The following is a 25182-nucleotide window of genomic DNA, read 5'->3' on the forward strand; positions in this document are numbered from 1 at the left end:
ATGTCTGTTAGATTGTTTTCACCTTGAGTGTCACATGGTGTCCACACCCAGACGTTCGATAGCGCTATACACTGCCACATATGTAATCATTAATACTGTAAACAAGTGTTCTTATTTAGGTTTTCTTACTGTATTTAAGAGAGTGGTTATAAGTTAATAACCTTTTAAGCTAGAATCAGTCAGTCAGCTGACCTTTACACGTGTGAGTAGGACAGGGATCTCACTTTTGCCCTGTTGTTCATTCCAACTTGTGCATTGCAGGTAATTTCAAGGTATACTGTATGTGATAACTGTTTCAAAATGTTTGTCATGTGTTTTCTGTGCTTCACTCTAACAAACAATAAAGTTTTGCAGCTGATATTTTTTCAGTTATTTGAATCTTTCTTCCATCAGCACAGTAACCTACAGTATTGTTTCCTCCTCAGCCAACAGATGTCAGTACTGACCCCTGTTTCCCCTGTTGTAGTATTGATCTACTCCGCTGAAAGGTGACTGTTACTTAAGTAAACAAAAAAAGAAAAGAAAGAAACTCGGTTAACTAAATTAAGGAAGTACTGTGTGTTAAATGGTAAATGAGTCATTACATTCAAGCAATACACCAGTGTCCTCGTTCTCTGGAGCTATGAAGAGAATAGAGGAGCAAGTGTAAGAACAAGAACAGTGTGTAACAGTCACAGCCACATACTGACTGACTGATGAACGACAGTGTGTGTGGGACATGGTTAATGTCAGTGGGAGGCGGTTTGATGCAGTCATCTTCGCTTGAAAGATGTGATTTGGACAACCAAAGGCTGGCTCCTCGCCCCCCCCCCCCCCCCCCCCCCCCTCCCTCGGGCTAGCTGGGCTGCCTCAGTGGACTCACAGCACATCACCTCTCTCCGATACCCTCAGTCCTCCCAGGGGTCCTCTGTCAAGCCTCAAAAGCCTTTTTTTTCCTGTCGGAAATCAGCTGTTTCATGAGAAGTTGCAACACAGCAGGATAGTTCCTGGTGGACCATTATGCACCTGCAGCAACACCTGAGTACTGAATTTGATGCTTTTCAAAGTTTCTGAAATATCAGAGTGTTTTGGAAGATTTCTAGTTTACAAGAACTTTTTAAGGACCAATTTTCAAAATGAAAGTGCTTTGATGTAAGTATATAGCTATTTGATTATATAACACTTAACTATGATGTGAAAGAATATATATTATTCTATTTGTTTGGTTCATTGCTTAAAGTAAAATGCAAAGTAAAGTAAAGCATTTCACTTTCATATTTACTTATTTCATTGATTTATTTTGTTCTATCAGATCAAATGACTGAGACGTTTGTGTAACACTTCCTGAAATTGTTAGAATTTGTTTAGCAGATTTCACTGACACTGCCTTAATGGTTTTTTTCTTAAAGTTGAGCAAGTTTAACACCAAGTTGAGCCATGCCAGAAATAAAAAAGTCTCTCAAATTATGTCATTCAGAAAAACTGGATAGATAATGCTAGTTAAGAATATAACTGTGCATCAATTCATAGGGTTCACTACACATTTAAAACCCACAAAGTCCAAGTACATTACAAGCTGATGAAATGTTGCCTTCTAGTGAATTTATTATAATGAATGAATGAATGAAATTATTAACCTAAACTTATGAACTTTCAGCATTTCAACATACTGTAGCACATGGATGGAATTTTGCAGCTGCATGTTGAAGTGTCATTCATTTTGTATCAGAATGAGCTGAGTTAACAGTTATTGGAGACCTCATTTTTAAATCTAATTAAAATTGGTCAACACTTTCAGTTTCTTGCGTTAAGTTTGAACTCTTTAAAACCTATTTGTGCAATTCAAATTCAACAGAAAAGTCAGATAATGGAATAAATGCTCATTACTAACATTATGCAAGCTTAAATACATCAAAATGGTTCTTTTTTGGCTTTTAAAAAGGATTTATTTGAAAAACCAAGAGGAGCGATAAAATCAGACAGAAGTATTAAACATAGATGTAAAATAACTACAAATGTTTTGGAGAATCAAATAAAGTGAAACTGAGCAGTGGCTAGAAAAGGTAAACCTGTTCAGAAGTCATTTGTGGACTGAAGAACATCACATGCTGGGCTGCAACTGGAACATGATGAGAACGAGGACAGCCTTACATAATGTGTATGAGAATGTACATGTACTAGTCCTTCCTGGGGATAAATCTCAGTGCAAACGTGGCATGCCAATAGCTGTCCACCATAGAAGATTACAGCGGCAGAGAGAATCAGTGGATAACCAGTGGATAGAGAGCACATGTATTTAGGACACAGCGTCCTCCACAGCCTGAAACCTGATTATGATTATCAGAACAAGATAGTTAGATACATTTATGGGGGAGGCACATGAAGGGCAGCACAGACGTGAAAGTAAATGTAAACGGATTAATGTTACATTTGTTACATTGTTTTATATACTATTTCTAGATTGCTCGGTGATTAGGGGTCAGGCGTGTTCTGGTTTAAGGTCTCCTCTTTGATGGTATGGTGAAGGGTGACACTGAACACATACTAATCAATGCAGGCAGTTCACTGCAGCTGGGCTAAAACAAGCATGCTCATTATCTTTCATTTCTAAAGGATGGGGATGGATGGAGGAGAAACACAGTGTCCTCCATGAATTATTCCCATTGATCATGTTTCTCCCTCACTATAGATACAAAATGGCATAAACAGCCTAACTAATAAGGTGAACGTCTGTGTGTTTTGATGAAGGTTGTAGTGAGTACTCCTGGATGTTTGTATTTATATATCACACTGCAGAGTATGTCAGATACAGTTAGTGTGATGAGTTATGATCAATTTGACAACAAATGTAATATTGTACGTTAAAAACTGTTGTATGTAATGCCTTCTGTGGCTCTGGATGTGCTTTTTTAAATGGCTAATGCCATTGTTGTGATGTCATTAGGGTTATCTCAACTCGTGCCTTGAGACTACATATGGCTTTAGGAATGCAGGTTTAAAGTTGGAAAGATGTTTAGAATTTATCATTCAGAAATGATCTAATAGGTATTAAATAACCCCCTTAACAGTGCTTTGTGTAACTTATAGCGTGTATTGTTAACATTCTTTGTCCTTACTGTAATCAATATAGCTACTTGTGAAAAGGCCCGTTCCTATCAAAGAACCTGCAAACAATTATCACCCAGCTGCAGGCTATCTGAGCTCTGGAGAGCATTTTAAAGATTTTCAGCCTAAAGCTGTTCTGTTTTAGTTTGCCCTCAACTACCATCGTCATTTTAAGCTAAAGCAGTTAACTGTTTGAGACAAATTACAAAGGGCTCAGTGCAGATAAAATGAGCAACTACTGGGTGAATACAGACGAGGATTTAGCAAAACTTATTGGAAAGTAGCTCCAAATTTGCGAAATAATACGTAATGCTTTACTAGAAAGTGTTTCCACTGTGCAAAAGTAAAGCCATCTGATGCAAATGAAAAGATGCAAAATTTGCCATTGATATATTTATCCTTTTCTTCATTTTGTCTTTACAGAAGTGAGGTGTATTTCTTTTGATGTCTGAAGAACTTTTTAGCTTCGTCGCTTAACAATGGGAGCCACTGGAATACAGATCTTAACTCGTTCTTTATTATGAATCATGGAAGAGTACAGTTCATTTGTGACTGAGTACAATGAAAGCACTGCCGCTTGGCCAATAGAGCCTTCTGCACCCAGCAGACACTTAGGAAATGTTCCCAGCCCACAAACACGTCTCAAGGACCTCATGGGATTATTTTTCATGGTGACCCTAAATTTTCTTGCACTTCTGGCCAACACTGCTGTTCTTGTGGTTGTCATCAAAGCTCCTCATCTCAGGAAATTTGTATTTTTGTGCCATCTTTGTGCAGTGGACCTTCTGTGTGCCATCTTGATCATGCCACTCGGCATTGTGTCCAGCTCGGGGTACTTTGCTGGTGTGGTGTTCACTATGCTGGAGTGCCAGATCTATGTCTTCCTCAATGTAATCCTCATAGCAGCCTCCATCTTCACCATCACAGCTATTAGCGTGGAGCGTTATTACTACATTGTTCACCCCATGCGATATGAGGTCAAGATGACGCTGAAGCTGACTGCAGCTGTGATGGTGATAGTGTGGGTCGCTTCTGCAGGGCTGGGATTGTCTACTGTGTTTGGATGGCCGTCTTATGGCAGCCTGACCTCCGTCAGTGCAGCACACTGCTCACTGTACTGGAGCAACAGTGACCACAGGCGTATTTTCTCTGTGCTCTTCAGTGTCACCTGTTTCTGTCTGCCAGCAGTTGTGATTTTTGCTGTCTACTGTAATATCTACAAAGTGGCCCGTGTGGCTGCCCGGCAACATGGACCTCTGCCCTCCTGGACAAACAGTCAACTGAAGCATCGCTCTGACTCAATAAACAGTCAGACTACCATCATTACAACTCGCAATGCCCCACGCAGGATTACCCGAGAACGGCCTTTCGGGGGTGGTAAGGCTGCTCTTACTCTGGTGGTCATTGTTGGGCAGTTTCTAATCTGCTGGCTGCCTTATTTTGCCTTCCACCTTCATTTGATACTTGATGCAACACCCCAGATCCCCGATGACCTGGAGGAAACTGTCACCTGGCTGGCATATTCGTCATTTGCTATTAACCCTTTTTTCTATGGGCTTCTAAATCGGCAGATTAGGGAAGAGCTTTGTAAACTAAGGCGCTGCTACTCGACTCGGCCAATGGAATTGCCAGCGTCCAGCCAGGAGGGCTCGGGTCATGAGAACTTCTTGCAGTTTCTCAACAGGACCAGCTGCAGTTTAGAGACACGTCCAAGCTTTGCTACTCCCAGTTCTCTGGATTATACTGGGCAGACTGGTTTCAGGATACCAGGACAGATTCCAGAGGAGTTCAGTTAGATTTTGCTCTACTGTACCTCAGTGTTGTGCCACAAATAATTGAAAGTTTGGGGGATTAAGTTATTTAAAGATCATATGCAATATGACAAGCAAATTTTTGCAGACAGTAATAACAAGTGAGAGACAGCATACAGAAAAAAAACTGTTTTCGTCTTTGAATCGTTTCTATAAAGATTCAAAGAAGTACTAAATGGACTTTTAAAAAAAGCATTGTTACTGTGGTGAAACAAGCCTTAACGAGTCCTTAAAGATCACTTTAATTTTATTAGCTAGCCTAAAGTAAAGTTACTCTTTATCTACAATCAATAGTTCTGTTTTATGAAAATGAATCAACACAAGTAATTATTACACAATCAAATGTTGTCCTATTGTATTTATATTCCAGGAATTTATGTAAATGTTATTTATTATACACAAACAGGAGGAAATATTTGTTTTGTTCAAGGATATTTTATTTCTTATCAATTTAAATGTGAAAATAAATTTCTGGCATTTTAATAATGTTGATAAACAATGTTTGTACATTAGAAATAAGTATGAGATTTATATAAAACTTTTTTTTAGCATGTTGGTCTAAAATCGGATCTACTTTATTCTCTGGTGAAAGATGTTCGGGATTATATACAGTTATGTAAACTGCATGTCTTCATTTCTTCTTCATGTTTTGTATTCTGTTAACATTAACTAATATACCACATAGTTAATTAATCTCACAGAAACAGCCTCTAAGAGTGCACTGGGGCTGCTAGGCTGTTGTGACCATGATTCAACAGCCAACCCAAGTCCTTCAGGCATATTGTTAAGGTTTGCTTGAGTTTACTTTCTGCAAGAGATAACCAATACGTGCCTAAAGGGCAGGGATAGCTCAGTAGGTAGAGTGGTTGCCCCATGATCGGAAGGTCGGGGGTTCGATTCCCCTTAACAGCTACCCTGAGGTACCCCTGAGCAAGGTACCGTCCCTACACACTGCTCCCCGGGCGCCCAATGGCTGCCCACTGCTTCACTGAGTGAATGGGTTAAATGCAGAGAGCAATTTCCCCACGGGGCTCAATAAAGTACAATAATGTACACACTTTCTTCTTCTTCTAAAGACACTCATTTGCCCAATTTATGTTCGACAGTTTGTCTCAGGACAGACATTGTGGGTTTGAATTTATGGTTTCTGACCTCCGTGCCCTCCCTGTGCCCACTTATGAAAGCACTGTAAGTAAAATTGAGCCCAGTTAAAACATCATTATATAAGCAGAAAATGCCATTTCATAATAGATGAAGTGGTTGTCTCTAATAACATTTAATATGAGTACATGAGCAGATTAACAGCAAAGAATTTGTAATTTTCTGTATTTACTTACAATCAGCTTGGCAATTGACTTCTGGTGTATGAAGTTATTCTTATTAAACTTTGATGTTTATTTATTTAGATAAGTCATTAGAGACAGTTTAATGTTTCTGATGATTTGTCTGTTGTGAATATTTTGAGGCTATGCACAGCTTTCCCACAGAGATTAGACTTTTGGGATAACATCAGGCAGACATGCTTATGTGGACAAATGAAAAGATAAACCAGTAAGCCAATAAATTAAATACATGGTGATTTGCAGAGATCTTAAAGAGAGAAATAACAATTGGAAGAGTGACAACTGCATACTGAAAGGCAGCAGAACAGATAACTCCTCAACACACACAATACACAAAATGTAATAAGACACATGCACACACACACATGCACGCATACACGCATACACACAGTAACTGAAATCCAGTTTATAGACATCTAGATATGTTAAAAGTGAGATAACGCTGCCTTTTTACAAAATGCCCATCCCCACAAGTTTGAAGGCATTTTTGAGGCTCAAATGTGGTTTTAGTTACAATTAGGTTATGGTTACGTTTAGGCTAAGGGTCAGGGCTAGGCAATCGTTTTTGAAGGTTAGAGTTAGGGTAGGCAGCTAGGGAAAGTATTTTCTCAATTAGATGTGCTCACTAAGATATGTGTGCGTGTGTATAATTAACAAAATGCAATGACTTTCAAAACATTTAGATCCCTACATTTATCGGAAAATACAGTATAAAGATAAAAAGACAAGAGGCAAAGCTGGACGTGGCAGAGTTGCTAAGATTTTTGTGATCAGGATGGACAGCATTAGAAGTGAGTATATCTGAGAGACACCTCAGCTTGAGTCTTTTGGAGACAAAGAGACAAGGGTGAAATGGTTTGGACATGCGCAGAAGAGGGACAGTGAATATACTGCACAAGGGCTGTTAACTATGGAGGTGTCAGACAAGAAGAAAAGAAGAAGGCCACAGAGGAGTTTTACGGGTGCAGTGGAGGAGGGCATGCAGATTGTTGCCCTGACAGAAAACTATGCCAAGAACAGGGTGAGATAGAAGCAGATGATCCAATTTGGTCACCCATGATGTGAGCAACTTAAAGAAGAACGTGAAGAAGCAAAGAGATAAGTGATGATAAAATGCTGCTGATTGATGAAAGAAAAATAAAATACATTTTGAACTTGATACCAGAAACACATTTAAGAATGAAAAAGAGCTTAAAAATGCTTAAGAAGCTATTAAAGAGTGTGTGGGATAAATAGTTCAATGTGAAATTGCAAAGGATTCGAGGATTTATAGTTCATCCCATCATTAAAGGATTTACAGAATCCAGAGAAATGAATACACACAGGACAAGCTAGATAACCAATATTGAATGTTTGTGACCTTTGGCCCTTATGTCACACTTCATAAAATCATATGACGAGACACGTCTGGTCTCAGGAACCGTTGGTAATAAAGGTGGTTCAGGTGAGCTTTCATTGAAAGTCCACAAAGGAAAGAGACGACTGGACAAAGAGGACCAAAGGACTATTGGATCTTAAAAAGCTCCCTTATCCATCAGGGATTACCACAGCAGATCCACATGTTTGATTTGGAATTAGATTTTAGTTTCTTGGGTTGTTTTTTTTAAATGATGTCCCTCCTGCCACAGCCCGACTTTGTGTACTCTCTCAGAATTAAACAGGCTTCACTTGTTAGGAGAATGTGCAAACCACGACAGTGTTTGTGTGCTACAAAGTAACACATCACTTTGTATTAGATATAATAATGTTTTAAGTAATAATTTGTAATGTGTTAAGACAAGTAACACATTACAAATTATCACATTACTTTGTAGCGCATCAGCTCATCACATTACATTTTTCACTAACACATTACAGTAATGCATTACTGTAATCAATTCAGTAATTACATTACATTTGAAATAAAATTACTTGCATTACAAAGTTGTCTGACTGGCAGTTATCTGCATGCTGGGTAAATACAGTTCCACCCAGCATGGATTCCTGCACTTGCACTATACAGGAGGAGGAAAATCACAGGGTGACACTGTCATACTGCTTAACAATTAAATAACATTTAATATGTAATACATTACTGTACTGAATAGTAAGTATGCTGAAAAGACTTAAAATTCTTCCCTTTCTATACCCAGTGCTGTTTGTTTGCTGGAAGGCCTGCTTTGGTGTTTCACAAAAGGATGAATGATGCTCTGACATAATAATGGGAGAATCACTTCAGAAGAATCAAAGGGAGAAGGTTTGATTGATGGTGCTGTCAGATGGTGCGAAACAAATTATTTTGCCAGAACTTCCTCTTATACAGTAACAGCATTTTCCTAGAGTTTCCTCAGAAGTGCATACAAACTAACACAACAGGTATTTAACCTTGTTCACAGTGCTCACAGAGCATAACCTCCTGCCCAGTTTATTCACAATCGATAGAATAATTACTGTCCAAAAGCAGGAAAGAATGTAAAACAAACAAAGCTATTGATAAACTTGATTGACTTATAGAAAGCCACATTAAACACTCAATAAATTGTTTTGTTTTTTAATTTAAAAAAATAATAATTTAAAAAGAGAAAAAAGTAAATGGATTCAAAATTCAGATTATTCTGACATTTAAAATGGCAATTTCTTTCCTTCATTTCATTTCCATTTCTGCTCTGCATTTCCTTTTTGAACTGGCTTTAATGAGTCATTTCACTTTCTGCTGTTACGCTCTCCATTTAGCCTCTCAAACCAAAGGAACACAGATTAGCTGTGTGATAGGATGTAAGGAGTTCTGCAAATTGGCTGCAAATTGACACATCTGGTCAAATTATGCAAAATAAAATAATTCACTCAGATAATCCTGCTTAGAGAGCAGCAGCAAGAGCAACAGTGCTTCACTGACATGAAGTCCTCTTGGCATAATGTAGATGGTTAGCAACCAGCTGTTTTTCATGGAACTAGTTCTGTCGAATCTACTATATTTGAACCAGTGTTGCCAAATGCTTTATTTTTATATATATTTTTTATATTTTAAGCTTAGGTTCCAGCCCCCCTGGGACCCCAAACTGAATAAACAGAAAAGAACTGACTGGATGGATATTTTAAGCTTTTCTGTTATATAGTCATGCCAAGTGTTGGGGATGCCGGTGCTTCGTATCAGAGCTGCTTTGCTGACCTGCAGATGTTCATACATGATACTGTGGGAATCATGACATAACGGTCAGTCTGACCTATTGTGCTGAAAACAGCTGGACCGGCAGGTGCTGAGAAGAAACACTGTCTGACATCTCTTGTGCCCCACATAAAATGCTACTGCTGGCAGAAAAGGATCTGAGCTTCAGCTGGCGTTAAAATATTAGATTATTTAAAGCAAACATAATATTTCTCCACTCAGTGACATGAATTTCTTTATTGTGAGTCTGTGATTTGCACAGTTTTTCCTCTATTTTAGTCTATAAGGGAAAATGTGATAATGCAGCATTCTTCCACATAATATTTTCTTTTACAAGTCTTGGACACAACATGCATGATCACATTTGATTTAAGTTGTGACAAAATAGTACTGTCTGTCTTTGTTTATCCTACTAGTCTGAAGTAGGTGGACATCAGTTAAAAAGAGGATTTCACGTAATTCCACGTGGCAGCTGGGATTTAGCAAAATTTGACTCAGAATGTAATGACAGTTGCCTGGCTGTGTGAGTATGTTCCTGGGTCACTCTCGACCAAATCTGATCAAACCACGTCTACACAGCCCTCATATAAAAGGTTTACTAAACAGGAAACAGGAAGCTAAAAAATCAACACCATCAGAGATGAGGTGATGGTTCACGTGGTCCTCTGCAGTGAAGTCTTCATGAAATCTGCACCTGACTATGGGGGCTGGGCCCTCTGACGCTTCACTTCATTTAGAAGGATGAATAAAAGAAAGTCCAAAAGAGCATTTGATTTGCTGCTCTGTATCAGAGCTGTGACTGGAGGCTAGTGTGCTGCTCTACGTGTGTTGCAAAGCAATATTATCGTCCTTGAACCCTTAAACCCTCATAATAATAAAATCTGAAAATAACCTTTTCTCCTAAATTTTTCTTTCTCTATTTTTAGCTTTAAATTTACCTGTTTGAAAATACCTAAACTGTGACACCATTTCTTTACAGTGTTTTGTACTCCATGCAATTTATATAAAAAGAAAGTAAGTAGTGTAATTTGTTATATAAAAAGTATAAATCATGTTCCAACTATTACATACAAGTTTATTTAAAAATATGTTTCAGTAAACATGACAAAGACAGTACTGCTCCCAATTATTTGTTTATTAGCTGAAGCTTATCTTATCTTGCAAGCCCTCAGAATTGTAGCCTTGGGGTAAGAATAGCATTATTCAGTGAGCTGGGATATTCGTGTTTCTTTTTCTATCTTTCCCTCATGGTTGCTTCTCCCCTCTCTCCCTATCTGGCTGCTTCACACATGCACTCACCGTCTGCTGACCTCACCTGTGAAGCCGGAAACAAACAAACCCCATCTGGTGAAGTGTGCAGTCCATTAGCATACCATTGTCTCCTGCACCAACACAGGAAATTCACTGCCATCCATACACTGTGTTCTCTCTCTATCTCCATCCAGCAGGCAGAAATTATCATTACCATGGAGACCGTAGAGTGCTCATCACAGAGTAGAGCACTTATCCCCAACTCTGAACAAATGTACAGTTTGTTACATACTCGACAGCAGGTTGTTACGTAGTGCCATGTTCATTCAGTCTTTCAGATCAGGCTTGGCTTTTTCCCCCATTTTATTTGTTTCTTTAAACTGTTTTTCAGGATTGAAAAGAGCAAAACTTTTTAATGCATTACTCTTAATATTGATCAAGATATGATTACTCAATTTTTATGTGCTTTTTTTTTCTTTTTTTTTGGACATAAAGGTAAAGGGTGATAAAAGTTACAAAAGCCATCATCCATTTACAGCCATTAGAGACAATCTACCATTTCATACTGCAAAAGTTTAATTCATTCAACCACATATTTACATTTAGAATATTGTGCAACCGCTTGGTCAGAACACCATCTACAACCGTCAAGCCACTTATATACAATTGTCTAATTAAACTTTGGATAGGAAGTCAGAAAGCTGCTATGTTCTTAAGAAATTAAATATGTTAAGTTTTGGTCCTTATATTTAATTTGCTCATCTTAAACTCATTTAGTTTTGAGCCAGGGAACCCATGGAGTGTCTGGTTGGAACTGTGGGCTGCCATTATGTAAATCCTGATGTATGCACTGTGATAGCCCCTGTTAGAGTTAATGAATGCAACTGGAAGCTCCTGGCCCATCTCTAAAAGCTGGCTGCCTCAGTTTTTGCTCTCTCTCCATCCACCCAGCACCATGCTATTTGCCTTGCTGATATAAGCTTCTTTTATTTTAGGTTCTACATTGTACAACATCATACACCAATATTTACTGTATAGATTTTGTTTCTTACTATCTCTTGTGTATGTGTTGCTTAGTTTTGTGTATCTTATATGGTCTGATTGGATGAGTATTTGACCTACTGATAGCAGTGAACCACGATGTAAATATTACTTGTACAGAACTGGGGCCCGTTCTTCGTACCTCGCTAAGTAAGTTAGCCGGATTTGATTGTTGACGATTTTGCGTGATCCTGGATCGTTCGGTTCTTCGAAGCCCATCCGGGACTTGCTGTCATAGCAACAGAGCCGTAAGCGTAAACCTGCTCGGGAGCAGGTTTACTTCATGTAAACAGGATTAGATCGCGGCCACTCAGGTATTTCCGCTTCATGTATACGAAAGCAACAGCGATATTTTACCACTGTTGTACCATAAATAAATAACATCAATGTAACTAAAGATAATGCAGCACTTGATCCTTTTATTGATGTCACACAGATACATACAGGTCATTTCCTAAAAAAGGGAAATGTACTATTAACATTCTATTACATGTATGTGATTATTACAGATGTAATTCAGATTTCAGAGTAGTAATTGCAAATTACTTCGTGTAATCAAGATGGGAGACCACGGCTATAAAAGCGAAGGTGGATTTGGGAAGCCTGTTGCAGCCATGTCCTGTCCGTATACGCGAGCCACCCATTGCGGAAGGTGCAAGATTGATAAGGAGAGTCCTCAGAATCCAGCATATATTGCGGGACAGACAGGATCCTTTAGCTCAGCGCGACAGTGTGCTCATAGAGAGATATCGATTTTCCCGTGAGGGTATTATTCACTTAACCAACTTGTTGACGAGGGGGTGCAGGACCACCACCTGTCTTTTTTTTTGCTCTGCCCTTTTCTTGGTTGCTGTTATAAACAAACAAACAGATTATTTCAGGGTCTCTGTCCAAGAGACGAAAAGCAATATAAGTGATCAATATTACCATTCTGTAGAATATTCTTATATTTCACTTTTACTTGTTCCCATGTTCTAGTGGGTCCTGTTGTGGCTCTAATGTGAAAGGGGATATAATATAACATAATGTAATATAATATAATGTAATATAATATTGGATAATATAGTGTGATATGATAAATCTACCCTACCACCTACTGGTGTTGGCCAGAGGGGCCGATGGCGCGATATGGCAGCCTGGCTTCTGTCAGTCTGCCCCAGGGCAGCTGTGACAGCTACCAGTGTGTGAATGTGAGAGTGACTGAATAGTGGCATTGTAAAACGCTTTGGGTGCCTTGAAGAGCGCTATATAGATCCACTCCATTATTATTGTTATTATTAAATTACTTACGAGTTTAATTTGTCAGCAACTTTCTGCCAGCCCTCTCTCCTTGCTTTTGCAGCCTTTGCAGTGTTCCCTTGCGTTTTAATTAGACTCTGAAACTCCTAAAATCCCTCACTCAAGAGTTCTTGCTCTGCTGCCGAAGAATACCGAGCGCGCTCCTTCGACATTTTCGCCGACCAATCAGCGGGTTGCCGATCAATGTTTCTACTATCGATGCGTAGCCCCTGTTGGGCCACCCAGTGATCTCACATTACTTCATCCAGCTATACTAATCGTCAACAACAGGTGTGTTCGGGGAACCGGAATAGCGAGCTCAGAGTTAGCGCGATGATTTGATCTTGGATGTGTCATTTGATCTTGGATGTAGTAAGCGATGTACGAAGAACGGGCCCCTGGATAGCATTTCAGTGTTTAGATTAGGAACAGGCAAAGATAAGTAGTTAATTTCCATAAAAGGCCAGATAGGGGCAGTGTTGTCTCGTAGTTAAAGGCTTTTTAGATGCAGAAGTAATGGAGCCTATGAATAACATTTTAGAATCAGCATGACAGGAATTCCAGTATCACTGCATATGTTCGGTTGAAATCCTTTTTAGTTCTGCATCTCTGCCTTGTTGTATTACAAACAACTAAAGTAAAAGATGAAGGAAATCATTTAGTTTCAGTCTATGATACTGTAAGGTCATTGCAATGCACGGATTCCTGAATTGATTTTTTTTTATTGTTTACAGTTGCCAGTTAAATAAAGCTGAATTGACCTTTATACTTTAGTGTCTGTCTGTCCCACTTGGGCGTATCAGTGTATACAGAGCTATCTCTGTTCATGCCCATAGTATTTATATCCTCCTCCCATATCTTCCCACAGCAGAGGAAAATGATCTTCACTTGAAAGACCATCTGCAAATACCACCCAGGGCACTGTAACGTTCCCAATATAACCTCCCGGCACAGCCGGCTGGGCTGTTCCAGTCAATGGCCTCACACAGTCTGGAGTGTTACTAATGTAACAATTTCCCACTCTGTTTTTCTTTGGTTGTGCTTTTTTTTTTGCATTTAATTAACACCATGATGAAAGGGGACGATTCAGAGGAAGTGGATATAGATTTGGGGGACTCCAGTGACCCTGAAGACTTTGAAAATGGGGAGCAACGTGAGACACTGTGGAAGGCCTCTCCTGCTATGGAAGAGGAGGAAAACATTCACACGTCTACACTAGTGGAAATCAGTGATACCAAGCCGCTGATTAATGCAAGAGACCCCCGAGGTATCAATGACTGCCTTAAGGTATTGCATTCTTTCTGCAGTAGCTCTATTAAACTTTATCTCATGGTCTATCTGTACATTTGTCATGCTGCACATTAGCTGAAAAAAACAGAAAGCACTTAAATATTCTTTAGGTGACGTTTGAGGATGTTATAGCTGAGCCGGTATCAGTGCGGAGCGGTGACAGAGTGTGGATCTGGAGCCATGCCCTGTTCGAGGTGTCTAGGATTTGGATTTACCGGATAGTCACAGTATTTTTGGCCATTCCTGTGTCAATAATCTCTGGACTCCTGTTCGCCATCCTCAGCTGTCTTCATATCTGGTAGGTTTAGATTCAGACCTCTAGGTTAGTAATTAAGATTTTTGTTTTCAATTAAAGTAATGTACAGGTGACCTTTTGTGACCGCTTATTGAGCCTGCACACACAACAGTGAAAGAATGCATTACTATACATTTTAATCTTTCCCCAGTACACATCATACTGTGGTATAGCAGCATGAACTAGACAAATTTTTTCTTCAGCTTGATTTTTTTTCCCAACCATCATAAAAGACTAAGCCTTCCTAAGACTGACACATACAGCTGCGGTCAGAGAATATAACATCCTCCTCCATAATGGTTGTTATAATTATAAACTGACACAGAAATGAACCATGCCAACATAAGTGCATTTTGCCTCTGTTGGGTGGCTCCCTAAATTGGCACATGGTCATCAAAACATATCCGAACCTCCGGCCTCGAGGCTAAAGAGCCACCTGACCCCTCTGGAGATGAGACAAGAATCTGAGAAATATTGATGGGGAAAAATTTTCTATAATGCTATTAAAGTGTCACTCCATGGGCGATAGCTTCCGTGGCCTGGAGGGAGCTTTCAAATCGCTCAAAGAAATGACCTCGATGATGTCAATTAAAACCTTGTGGTTATGTGAAGTCTGAAAGACATGACTGCTGAAAGGTGGGATGGGTCTGATTCAAGCCCCCCTCCAATTTTGTTTTGGGAAGCCAGGTGTTTTCCGAGCTTTTCTGCATTAGGATAACTTTAAGATGCCATATAAGTACTAATCTCTTCACTTCATTGTTGAGAAACAAAGTGTTATAGCAGAGTGTTATATATTAATTCAACATGAGAAATTAGAAATAGGAAATTATTACTGTTACATATTAAAACAAACATTTTTGTGTTCTCTTCTATGACAGGTTGGTTAGTCCCTGTATCCAGTGTCTCCTTATTGGCACTCGCTGGCTGCAGAGCCTATGGAGCATTGTCCTTGGTGTCATTGTACAGCCTTTTCTCACAAGTGCTGGAAAATGTTGTGGTGGCTTCAGCATTCACCTGGCCAAAGAATGAGACTCACATGTGAGAAGCACTTCAAGACTGCAAATGCTCATTGACATGGACAAGTGCACTTACTGTTGTGTGGTCACGTGGACCCAAACCAAGCAGCATTTAAAAAAAAAATACTTTATCCAAAATGTAACACCCATTATTTATAGCTATTATTAAAGTTCGATAGTATCTGCTGAGACTTGAAGTAAAAAATCAATGGTGACGCAATTCTTCGTTTCACATTCGGGATGTGAAACCATTTTAGTGACTCTTTTTGCTCAGCATGTAGTTCTTTTTTCACTCTGAGGGATTATAGTTTAAGAAATGCATGCAGAAATCATTTTTTGCAATTTGAATATTACATAATATGTAATAGAGTTTGGGCTTTTCAAGATCTAGGTTTGAGGATGTATGAAAAGGGGCTTTAACAATACTTTGTCTAGTCAGAAAAAAAGAGTTCAGTTACCTTGTACCAAGTGTTGAAATGAGTTCTACTTTGTCAATGAAAAAATATTTGATTGTGCAAATATCTTTCATTTCACAATTATAATTACTGGACATGAGCTTCTCCTCTATCACGGCTCAGTTGTGGTCATAGAGAAAGAAACTTTATAATTGTTAAAGGTTTAGCATTGAACAGAATATCAAGAATATGTTTCTGAATAATAATAATTAATATTTGATGTATTGTCCTGGAAGGAAATGAAAGTAAAAGACATGGTTTAATATGGTTTTTAAACTAATACACTTTTAGACTTATTGTTGATATTAAAAAGACATTATTAAAGCATTTTTCAAATACAACGATGATATGCTCTTTTGTTGCAACATCCCTAATATAAGGTTAAGTTTTCCTGTGTCATCTCTTTATCTTCTTGCTTGAAGACAAATGACCATGCAGGGAGATACTGTATATCCAGTTAGTTATTGTGATGTGTCAAGATTGCCTACAGTACATTTAGCAATTTGAGGCAGCAAACACTTGATTGAAATAGGTGTTTCTGATGTCACTCTTCCACTCCCACAGCTGTCAGTAACAACAGGCAGGAACAGATGTGCAGTGGCATCCACATTCACACGACAGAGATCGACTTCACTGGCACACTTTATTGTTGCAGAAATCCATGCACATCAGAATTTACTGTGGCATATGCTATGTCTAAGAGAAATCTCTGTTAGATATAATATCTATAGACAGACAGGATGGCAGAAAGTGGACAGATAACTATCATTCATGACTTATGAAATTTACTGTGTGATGGTATTGGACCAATTACGTATTTGCAGATTTATTTCCACACTGATTTGAGCTTTTGAGGAAAAAAAAGTCTTTGTGTCTTATAAGTGTGAATTATGAAACTTTGGTTGGTTTGGAGGGTTCAATCTTCAGGTCAAATTAGTATAACTTCACCCAAATCACAAATCAGAGCACTTTCCCTCTCGCAGACAGACTGTTTTTTATTTGACAGCTCTACTGCTGACACTAATGCCCCAACCCTTTTATATAATCCCCTCCTCCACCTTAAAGCTTCTCCCTGTGGAGGCTATACACTACAATGTTTTCTTTGACAATTCACAACAAACATATATGAATAAACGTAGCTGACCTTTCACATCACACATTACATATTACCTTACCTTTACACATATTTTTTGTTGCAAAGAAAGATGAAAATGATAACAAATTCTTTTTAAATTTTACATCACATTTTGTTCAAATTCTATACACGATATATATAAAACACCATTTGTACTGTTTTCTGTCACCAGTGGGTGCAGGGTGTCATCTGGACAGGAAGTTTACATTGTCAGTTTAGCTCGATTCAAAATGTTACAGAAAAAATGTGCAGCAATAGCCAGCACACTGCCTCTGTAGTCAGCCTCTGTAGTCATGCCTTTTAGCTGGCTTTTCAGTGTACCATACTGGATGTGCGTGAGAGGCTCCTCTGACTGTTGGTGTTCTTGTTAACGTAAGTGGAGGAGCCCCTTTTGTGTCTGCACTGTTGATCACAGCTGCACGAGCATTCTGTCAGGTACCGTCGACAGCAGCAGAAGAAACACTGCATCAGGTCATGGAATAGGTGACCCGCGAAGAACATGTAAATCCACGGGTTACAGCAGCTATTGAGACTGGCTAGCAACATTGCAATGATGAAAGCCATGTCTAGGAAGACGGAGAGAAACAAGAACATGTAAGAGGTTATTTTGAAAGACTTTTTTTCCCTCTTCATACATTCTTCTTTTAGTCTGTTATTTCCCAGAAAAGCCACAACCAACATTGAACTGACTCTACTAACAAATATCAGCTGTGTAGCTCGACTGATCTTATCCAGATGATATTAAAAACATATGAGTGACACGCAGCGTTAAACTGGATAACATGTTTTGTCATAAACATGACCATTGGCACAATAATTTACAACCACATTGGCGTTCAGTCCTACAGATATATTTACCAAATAATTTGAAACAAATACATACCCAACAAATACACTGTCTTCCTGTTTTAAATTGTGTATTTTTGAAACTTTCTTTTAATACTTTAGTAGCAAACTACTTTTTTTTAAAGATTTTGATCATCTGTAGAAACCACCAGATGTGAGAATTATAGCTACAAACAGTGCGGAGAAGCGTTAAGAGACAAACTAACACGTATCTAGTTGTCAGCTTTTCACTGCATTTGCTGACAGTGATGAAAATAAAGATGGGAAAAATACCAGACCTTGCCACCATGAATAAAATGAACAGTTTAGAAAGAAGAAGTGGGTTGATCTTTAAAAAGACTAGCAAGTCTTTCCCCATCACAGTAAGATGTAATCACTCGATGCTTAGGTTTGAAAGTTTGTTTATTCATAAGTTGTTCAAGCTTCACGAGGCTCTAGGAAGGGTAATGGCAATTTATTACTTGAGCCAACACTTTTAGTTTGTATTTAAATATCTGAACAACTACTTTATAGTCTAACAACTTAAACACCCTGCTTTTTCATCAAGCCCCACCATCTGATGTAATATTTTAGGATAGCATATCTAATAGTGTGGTTGATAATCTTTTAGGTCACTAAAAGTACTGGGTTGGGGTCATAAAACCCAGTAAAACCACTGGGGCCCTTTTTAATGCTTAATTTCATGTATGTATTGTAAATCTGTCAATCTGATGTACTTATTGTATACCCACATTATTCATACAGAATTATATTAGCTGACAAGCTAATGCAATTCAGACTTCCTCCTCCAAAAAACATTTTGGATCATAAAAATGAAACATGGTAGCTGCTGGATGCCTCACAGATAGAACTTTAGGTTGCTTGAAAACAAATATGACGAACAGCTTCGATTAAAAGAACCTGTCCTTGGTGGAAAAAATACAGCTTTTTTTTTCATTCACTCAATTGATTACATTCCAATTATTAGAGCCCTGGAGTACACTGAATAAGCACATAATCTGAAAAGTGGAAAGAGGACAACTTCCAAGTCCCCCCTCTTTATCCTAAATAGGGTGAGAGAGATTTAGAGCTTGCTGGCGTCGGTCCTCAAGCACTGACCCATTCTCTTCCCTGTGCTCTGAGTCCCCACAGTACTTTGCTTTATTGTGAGAGGTGTGCCAACCAAATGGCCCATCAAAATTCTGAAAAGTGTTTAACAGCCTGCCCAGAGTTGTAAAATCATTTGGTGCAAGAAATCCTAGCCACTGGAAATACAGAGGGGAAAAAAACTGAAAATGACAGCATTCAACTTTTCCTTTTTATATTGGTACAATGCATTCATCACTTTCTGAAATGAAAGAAAAACATTTATCTTAACTCCTTTTCAGCATTGTGATTTACTGCTCTTTTCAGGAGAAATATAAAGGATGAGATGTCAACTTCAAAAACAGAGCTGCTGTCACTTTGTGGAAGAACAGGCTCTATATCAAAGATAAGTTTGAGGATAAAAAGTTAAGAAAACATTGCAGGAGTGCAAGAAGCCACATTCTCCTCCATTATCAGTGAATCCTTTGGAAGTTTTACAGTGTGATGTTATGACTGAAGTGCAGGCCCTGGAAAAAAGTTCACAGGTTTCATGCTGGATCAAATGCCCTGATAAACACGACCTTCATGGAGTCTTAACCCATGTGGCATTACTTCAAAGAGACTGCAATGAGTCAGAAAATATAGAGAATCTAAATTATCTTTACTTTTGCATATAGATTTGCACAGAGACTTTCCTTGGAAAAGTATTTTTTGAAATCTAAAAGAATTTGATGTGCACTGAAACCACAAAGCCTGATTTAAATTCAATCTGTTGTCTGCCTCTCATAAAACTGCTCCAGTTCCACAAATTATACTGATGTATTAAGCCCCACTGTATTTTTGTTATGCCCTGTAAATAGTACCAGAGGCAGACCAGTCACTCACTCTTATGATTTACTTATGCAAGCATGACTATATGTCAAAGGAATTTTTTGTAACCCTCTACTGATTTATAAAATTTTTGAGCTCCTTAAGCAATGCTTTCTTACTTGCTTCAAGTTAAAAAGTATAATTACAATTAAAAAGGCTTTTTAAAATTTACCAGAGTGGGAACAGTAGAGAAATGATTCTACAATAACAGTCTGCTGATAAGATAATAATATGTGCAACACCGAAAGAGGCTTCCCCGCTGCTTGCATGACAGACAGAGACGTGGCAAAGATTAAGTCAGTGGTAGGTTTGGAAACCCTTCTCCAGTCCTTGGCTTGGCTTTGTTCGTAATAAAAAAGACTGATCAATTTAAAGTGATTGCACTGTTCGTTCCCCTATTCTGCATTATTATTTGGATTTACAAATATTAAATATATGCTTAATATTAGAGTGTTAAATCCGGTAACATTGCTATCCCACTGAGTTATAAAGAAGGAAACAAGTTTTTATTGTGGCTGCTTAATGGCAAAATATATGTGTAACTTTTTTCAATTATTGTTCAGGTGTATTTATTGAGAAACAGATGATACTGCTTGACCTGAGTAAACCAAGAAGATGAAGACAGAAAAATTTTTGAAAGTTGATATAATATATGAATGTGAGACCAACATAAATTTTCTTTATTTCTAAAGTTTTATTCTTTATTTCTAAGCCACTAAACGTACTTTTTGTGTCCACAGATAATACTTATATTGCTAAATGCACTCTGACAAAAAATACTTCAATACTTCAAGCAATCTGGAGTCCCTAATATAACACAGCCTTCTGGGATTTTTTTTCTTTTTAGATATATTTTAAATGTAATTTGTGCTTGTTTGACACATTTTTGGCCTTGGTATTTTTTATTTTTTTTAAATGAGAGCAACAGGAAAATGATTATTCTGGGGGGGAAGTCTGGCCACCAAAACATTGATTGGAATCTCTGAAAGCTCTGAATGCACATTTGTGGATGTTTTTAAGATAATGCAGCTTGAATGTCTACTTTAATGGCAAACTGACAAGATCTGAGGAGTATATCTGAACAAACAGTTCAATTAAATGGATATTAGACAAAATAGCACTGGGAATTGAGACAGAAACGCTTTGATGTTCTGGTACATTTACTCCCCTAGAGGCTCTGAGGTCTTTCTTCAAACTGATAACCACTGTGAATGTTACGCCCATCCATTTCTGTTTACTCTGGGGAAGTCTGATTTTAAACACCATTGTGTTGCCTTGAAAGAACGGCGGATTGCTTGTGCATTCCTAAAGATGTGTTGTGAGGTGGAAGAATGATTTTTGTTTGCGTGGGACACTTGTGGAACAGAATTTTTTTTTTCCCTATTAAGTGCTTTTGGCAAGAAAAAAATCAACACCATTAATCTTGGACAAAGACGACGCATTAGTCATTGTGTCACTAAGCACTTTGCCCACAATAGAAGGAAGAAAACGGCGTCATAAACCAATAAATATTGCCATTAATCAAAATGTGTAAACACTTTAAAAAGAAAAACTGTTATGGTAAAACGAAGGCCGTTGGGTGCGCTTTTACCTTCTCTTGGTGCAGCAGGATCCCATGCCGACCACATCTGGACAAAGAAAAAAGGAGTCCAGCACACAATATAAGCAAGTACCACTACAAATGTCATTTTTACTGTGCGGATCTTAGCCTTCGAAATGAGTCTCACGCTGCTCACACGAGAAAAGGGTTGGGCGCCTTTGGAGGGCCTTGGAGTGAGAGCCAGAAAGTGCTCCCTTCTGGTTTTTAGATTGAAATTCTCCCATATTTTAAAACATATCAAACCATAGCAGATGCTTAAAATGGCCACTGGGAAAATGTAAATGCTCAAACTCATCCAAGTGATGTATGCTTTGGCACCCCAAGGCTGCACGAAGTCCCCCCAGCAGTCATACACACCATTACCGACCTCCCTAAGAGAAAATATGTAAGCTTGAGGACTGCTGAATATCAGGCTGAGCATCCAAGAGGCGATCACACAGAAGCGGTCTTTTTTCTTGTGCACGGAGCGAAGTGGCTGGCAGACTGCCAAGCACCTGTCTATCGACATTAAAACCAGCATGTACGTAGACGCAAACATACCCACGACCTGGAGGTATTTCACCAACCTGCACAGCAAATCGGGTCCATAGAAGCGAAAAGTGATATCCCAGATGAGCTGAGGTAAAACCTGAAAGATTGCAACTACAAGGTCTGCGATGCTCAGGTGCTTCATGAAGTAATACATCCGAGACTGACTGTGCTTGGTGGTGTGAATAGCCCACAGGACGCACATATTGCCTGTCAGCGCGAGAAGCAGCACAAGGACCAGAACGGTAACTTCCACTTTAGCCACTTCTTCATTTCGTTTCAGAGGGTTCACCGTGGTGTTTCCTACGTAGCTTTCATTTTCACGACTTGAGCTGCTCCATGTGAGATTGTGAGACCAACTGTACTGCTCGCGTAAAAGGTCTTCCATCGTGCGTAAAAGCGCCACTTAGGCGCAGCCAGCAGTCACATCACAAACCCAGGTTCGGGACCTCTATCAGCTGTGTTAGCTTAGTTTCCCTACGTAATTTTCTGCCAGCACACCCCGCTATTATTATTATTATTTTCCCTTTCTGTTTAATAATCCGAACTCAGGACTGCAGTCTGCAGAGAGAAGGGAAAACATTATTATTGAAAACTCTTGGTCATTGCACTTTAATCTTTAAACTAATAAACAGTAAATTAACGAAATAACAGTATTTAAGTGATTATGTTCAAAAGGCGCTCACCCACTAAATCATCCTATCTTCTCTTAGGGACTTTGGAGCACCACTGTCCTCATCACTCGCTGCCTCCAGTTTGATGTCTGATCTACCGAAGCTCTGCTTGCTACCAGTGTCAGTAACTCCCTCCCCTCGTTTCATTTTCCTTCGAAGGAAACTGCTTACTTGGGTATGGACCTTATAGTTCTTTCTGTCTCGCTCTTCCTCCCCCATACGTTCACTTAGTGTAAGCTTTGACAATGTGAAATACTTTGAGCCAAATCATCCCAATAGCCTAAAAGCAGTGTCATTTTTGTTTCACAGTTTCACAGTTAGTGCTTTCAGCATCTACATTATTTAAAGCGAGCTGTTGTTGGAGTCCAAAAATTCCAGTCTGGACTATAAAGGTCAATATTTTCTCAAAGATACCGTATATGGAAAAGGATGTTATCTGGATGAATGCCATTATATATGGGATTGTGATGTGGTGCTGTAATTTGGCACTTTATGCTAAGGGTCTGTCAGGTAATAGCAAAAAGCATAATAACTGTGCAAGGGAAGTGACTCACTGAATCCAATTGCACATAAAGAATGTGGGTTGATGTCATTAATACCATCAAAAGTGCCCTTCACTCTCATGCAACAGTCAAAATGAATGTAGTCATTTTGTTTAAATGTCAGATATCCTACTTTTGATTCAGACTCCATGAAATCACTCTCATCCATTTTAAAGCAGTAATTTAATGTTTTATCATTTCTTTATAGAACAACCTTATAGCAATTCAATTCTGAAAAAAATCATTATATATTTCTGACATATTTTAGTTACTTAAAAACAATAACCGTGATTTCAGTGTATGAAGGTAATCTTATTTCATTAAAATCTTTACTTTCTTTATTAAATCCAGTGTTTCTTATTTGCTTCACTGCAAACGGGTCTCTTTTATTTTGACTCGATAAGAAATATTTATTGTTCTTAATGAACATGAACATGGGAACATCAGATGTACAGTATGAAAGACATTTGTTCCTTTCAGTTTATCTTAGAATAGGTGCAGATGAACACTTGCAGGTGTTCTATTGTCTGTTATCACTCAGCTGAACTGGCCTGTCTGAATTGCCTTGTCTGTTAAATTTAATCTAACCAGACATGTTGGCAGATTTCTCTGTCTCGCTCTTTTTTTTCCCATTTAAGTATCAGTACATGTAACCTACATGTTTTTGCTTTTGGCTCAACTAGTTGACCTAAGGCAATGATGCATAGCAACGAGAATGAGCTATAACATCCTCTATTTTCACTGCCTGTAAATTGATAACTTGGCATAAAGCATGGAGCGCTCACACAGAGTACATGAAACATAGAAAAGAACATAAATAACTATTTCAAAATATGTAAGAAATTTACATTGCTCATTATATTAAGTACATGTACTTAATATAAGAGGCACTTAGTTCATTTATGTCTCAGGACACCTCTGAATGTATTGACCAAACTACTGTCCATGTTTAATTATTTATCCAAATAAATCTCAAGACATCTTTATGACTAACTGCTTAATACGCAATGCAGTACAGCTTTGAGTCATTGTAAGTAATGCACTGTACTACAAAGTACTGTTCTTAACCTCTTTTTGTTGAATAAAAGTCACTCATTGCACCAGACATTAGCATTTGGGCACATCCCCAAGCACTGGCACTCTACACTGTGGTGTGTCAGTGCTGCCCATAAAGCCGTCATAAAAACCGCAATACAAGCACCTACCAGCATGTTGCCTTGAAAATATAAAAATATCTTATTTAGAAGTAAGAACTCAGTAATGCTTGGAAAATCTCTCAATAATAATAATACTAATGATGATGTCTCTGTTTTGGCTCATGGCTCCTCTTTGCATAATAGGCAAAATTTAATTAGTGAGAAGGAAGCTGTAGATTAGAGGTCAAATAAGTTTTCATAATACTTGAAATGGTTTCAAATAGCAAACTCCCAGCAGTGTATGAATTCTAATCCATTTCTTGAAGCAATAGCTTCAAGAAATAAATCCTGGCAGATTTAACCGCTAAAAAAACTTTCCACCTCCTTCAGTAATTTTTAAATATTTATGTGGGGACATAAAAACGACATTAACCGGGTTCTGTCATCTCTGAACTAGTGGCCTCTACTGGTTGGGTGAGATATCTGTTAAATGGTTCTCAGGGACCTTTAGATTTTAATGTCTTGTTGTCAGATAAAATAAAATAAAATAAAAAGCATCTGTGACATTAGAGCAAACAAATGGTTGATTACACTGACCTTAGGTCAACAACAGGGACTAAGCAGTTAATAAGAGAACACAGAACAGATCAAAGTTTCCATTGGGGTATAAACTTAAACCCCAGACCAAACCATACTTACGTCAGACCCAAGAGGCTCGCTTATTGTGACAGAAAGCTATAATTTACTTACAAGAAAATATGCCAGACCGACTCACAG

General features: G+C 38.4%; 3 protein-coding genes across 3 annotated transcripts; 2 read left to right on the forward strand and 1 right to left on the reverse strand.

Annotated features, from left to right (window-relative positions):
- Positions 1–3611: 3611 nt before the first annotated feature.
- Positions 3612–4880, forward strand: LOC146632443 (putative G protein-coupled receptor). Its single transcript, XM_085354384.1, has one exon. The coding sequence runs from the start codon at positions 3612–3614 to the stop codon at positions 4878–4880; it is 1269 nt and encodes a 422-aa protein (XP_085210510.1).
- Positions 4881–13880: 9000 nt separating this feature from the next.
- LOC146632444 (caveolin-2-like) lies at positions 13881–16340 on the forward strand. The gene is made up of 3 exons (XM_085354385.1): positions 13881–14240; positions 14354–14541; positions 15417–16340. Exons 1-3 carry the CDS (start codon positions 14022–14024, stop codon positions 15565–15567), a joined length of 558 nt encoding a protein of 185 aa, XP_085210511.1. The 5' UTR covers positions 13881–14021; the 3' UTR covers positions 15568–16340.
- Positions 16341–17321: 981 nt separating this feature from the next.
- LOC146632445 (oxytocin receptor B-like) lies at positions 17322–22808 on the reverse strand. The gene is made up of 3 exons (XM_085354386.1): positions 22740–22808; positions 21517–22614; positions 17322–17710 (listed from the first exon to the last, which is right to left on the reverse strand). Exons 2-3 carry the CDS (start codon positions 22439–22441, stop codon positions 17457–17459), a joined length of 1179 nt encoding a protein of 392 aa, XP_085210512.1. The 5' UTR covers positions 22442–22614; positions 22740–22808; the 3' UTR covers positions 17322–17456.
- Between the last annotated feature and the right edge of the window lie 2374 nt (positions 22809–25182).

Source organism: Diplotaxodon limnothrissa, linkage group LG5 (genome assembly GCF_057381915.1).
Source record: "Diplotaxodon limnothrissa isolate DT_005_m linkage group LG5, D_limnothrissa_male_GT1.1, whole genome shotgun sequence".
Lineage (NCBI taxonomy): Eukaryota > Metazoa > Chordata > Actinopteri > Cichliformes > Cichlidae > Diplotaxodon > Diplotaxodon limnothrissa.

Coding starts and splice junctions, on each gene's coding strand:
- LOC146632443 (XM_085354384.1), top strand. CDS start 3,612: ATGGAAGAGTACAGTTCATTTGTGACTGAGTACAATGAAAGCACTGCC.
- LOC146632444 (XM_085354385.1), top strand. CDS start 14,022: ATGATGAAAGGGGACGATTCAGAGGAAGTGGATATAGATTTGGGGGAC. Junction 14,241..14,353: donor GTATCAATGACTGCCTTAAG/GTATTGCATTCT, acceptor AATATTCTTTAG/GTGACGTTTGAGGATGTTAT. Junction 14,542..15,416: donor CTCAGCTGTCTTCATATCTG/GTAGGTTTAGAT, acceptor CTTCTATGACAG/GTTGGTTAGTCCCTGTATCC.
- LOC146632445 (XM_085354386.1), bottom strand. CDS start 22,441: ATGGAAGACCTTTTACGCGAGCAGTACAGTTGGTCTCACAATCTCACA. Junction 17,711..21,516: donor TCCTGCTGCACCAAGAGAAG/GTAAAAGCGCAC, acceptor CCGTCTTCCTAG/ACATGGCTTTCATCATTGCA.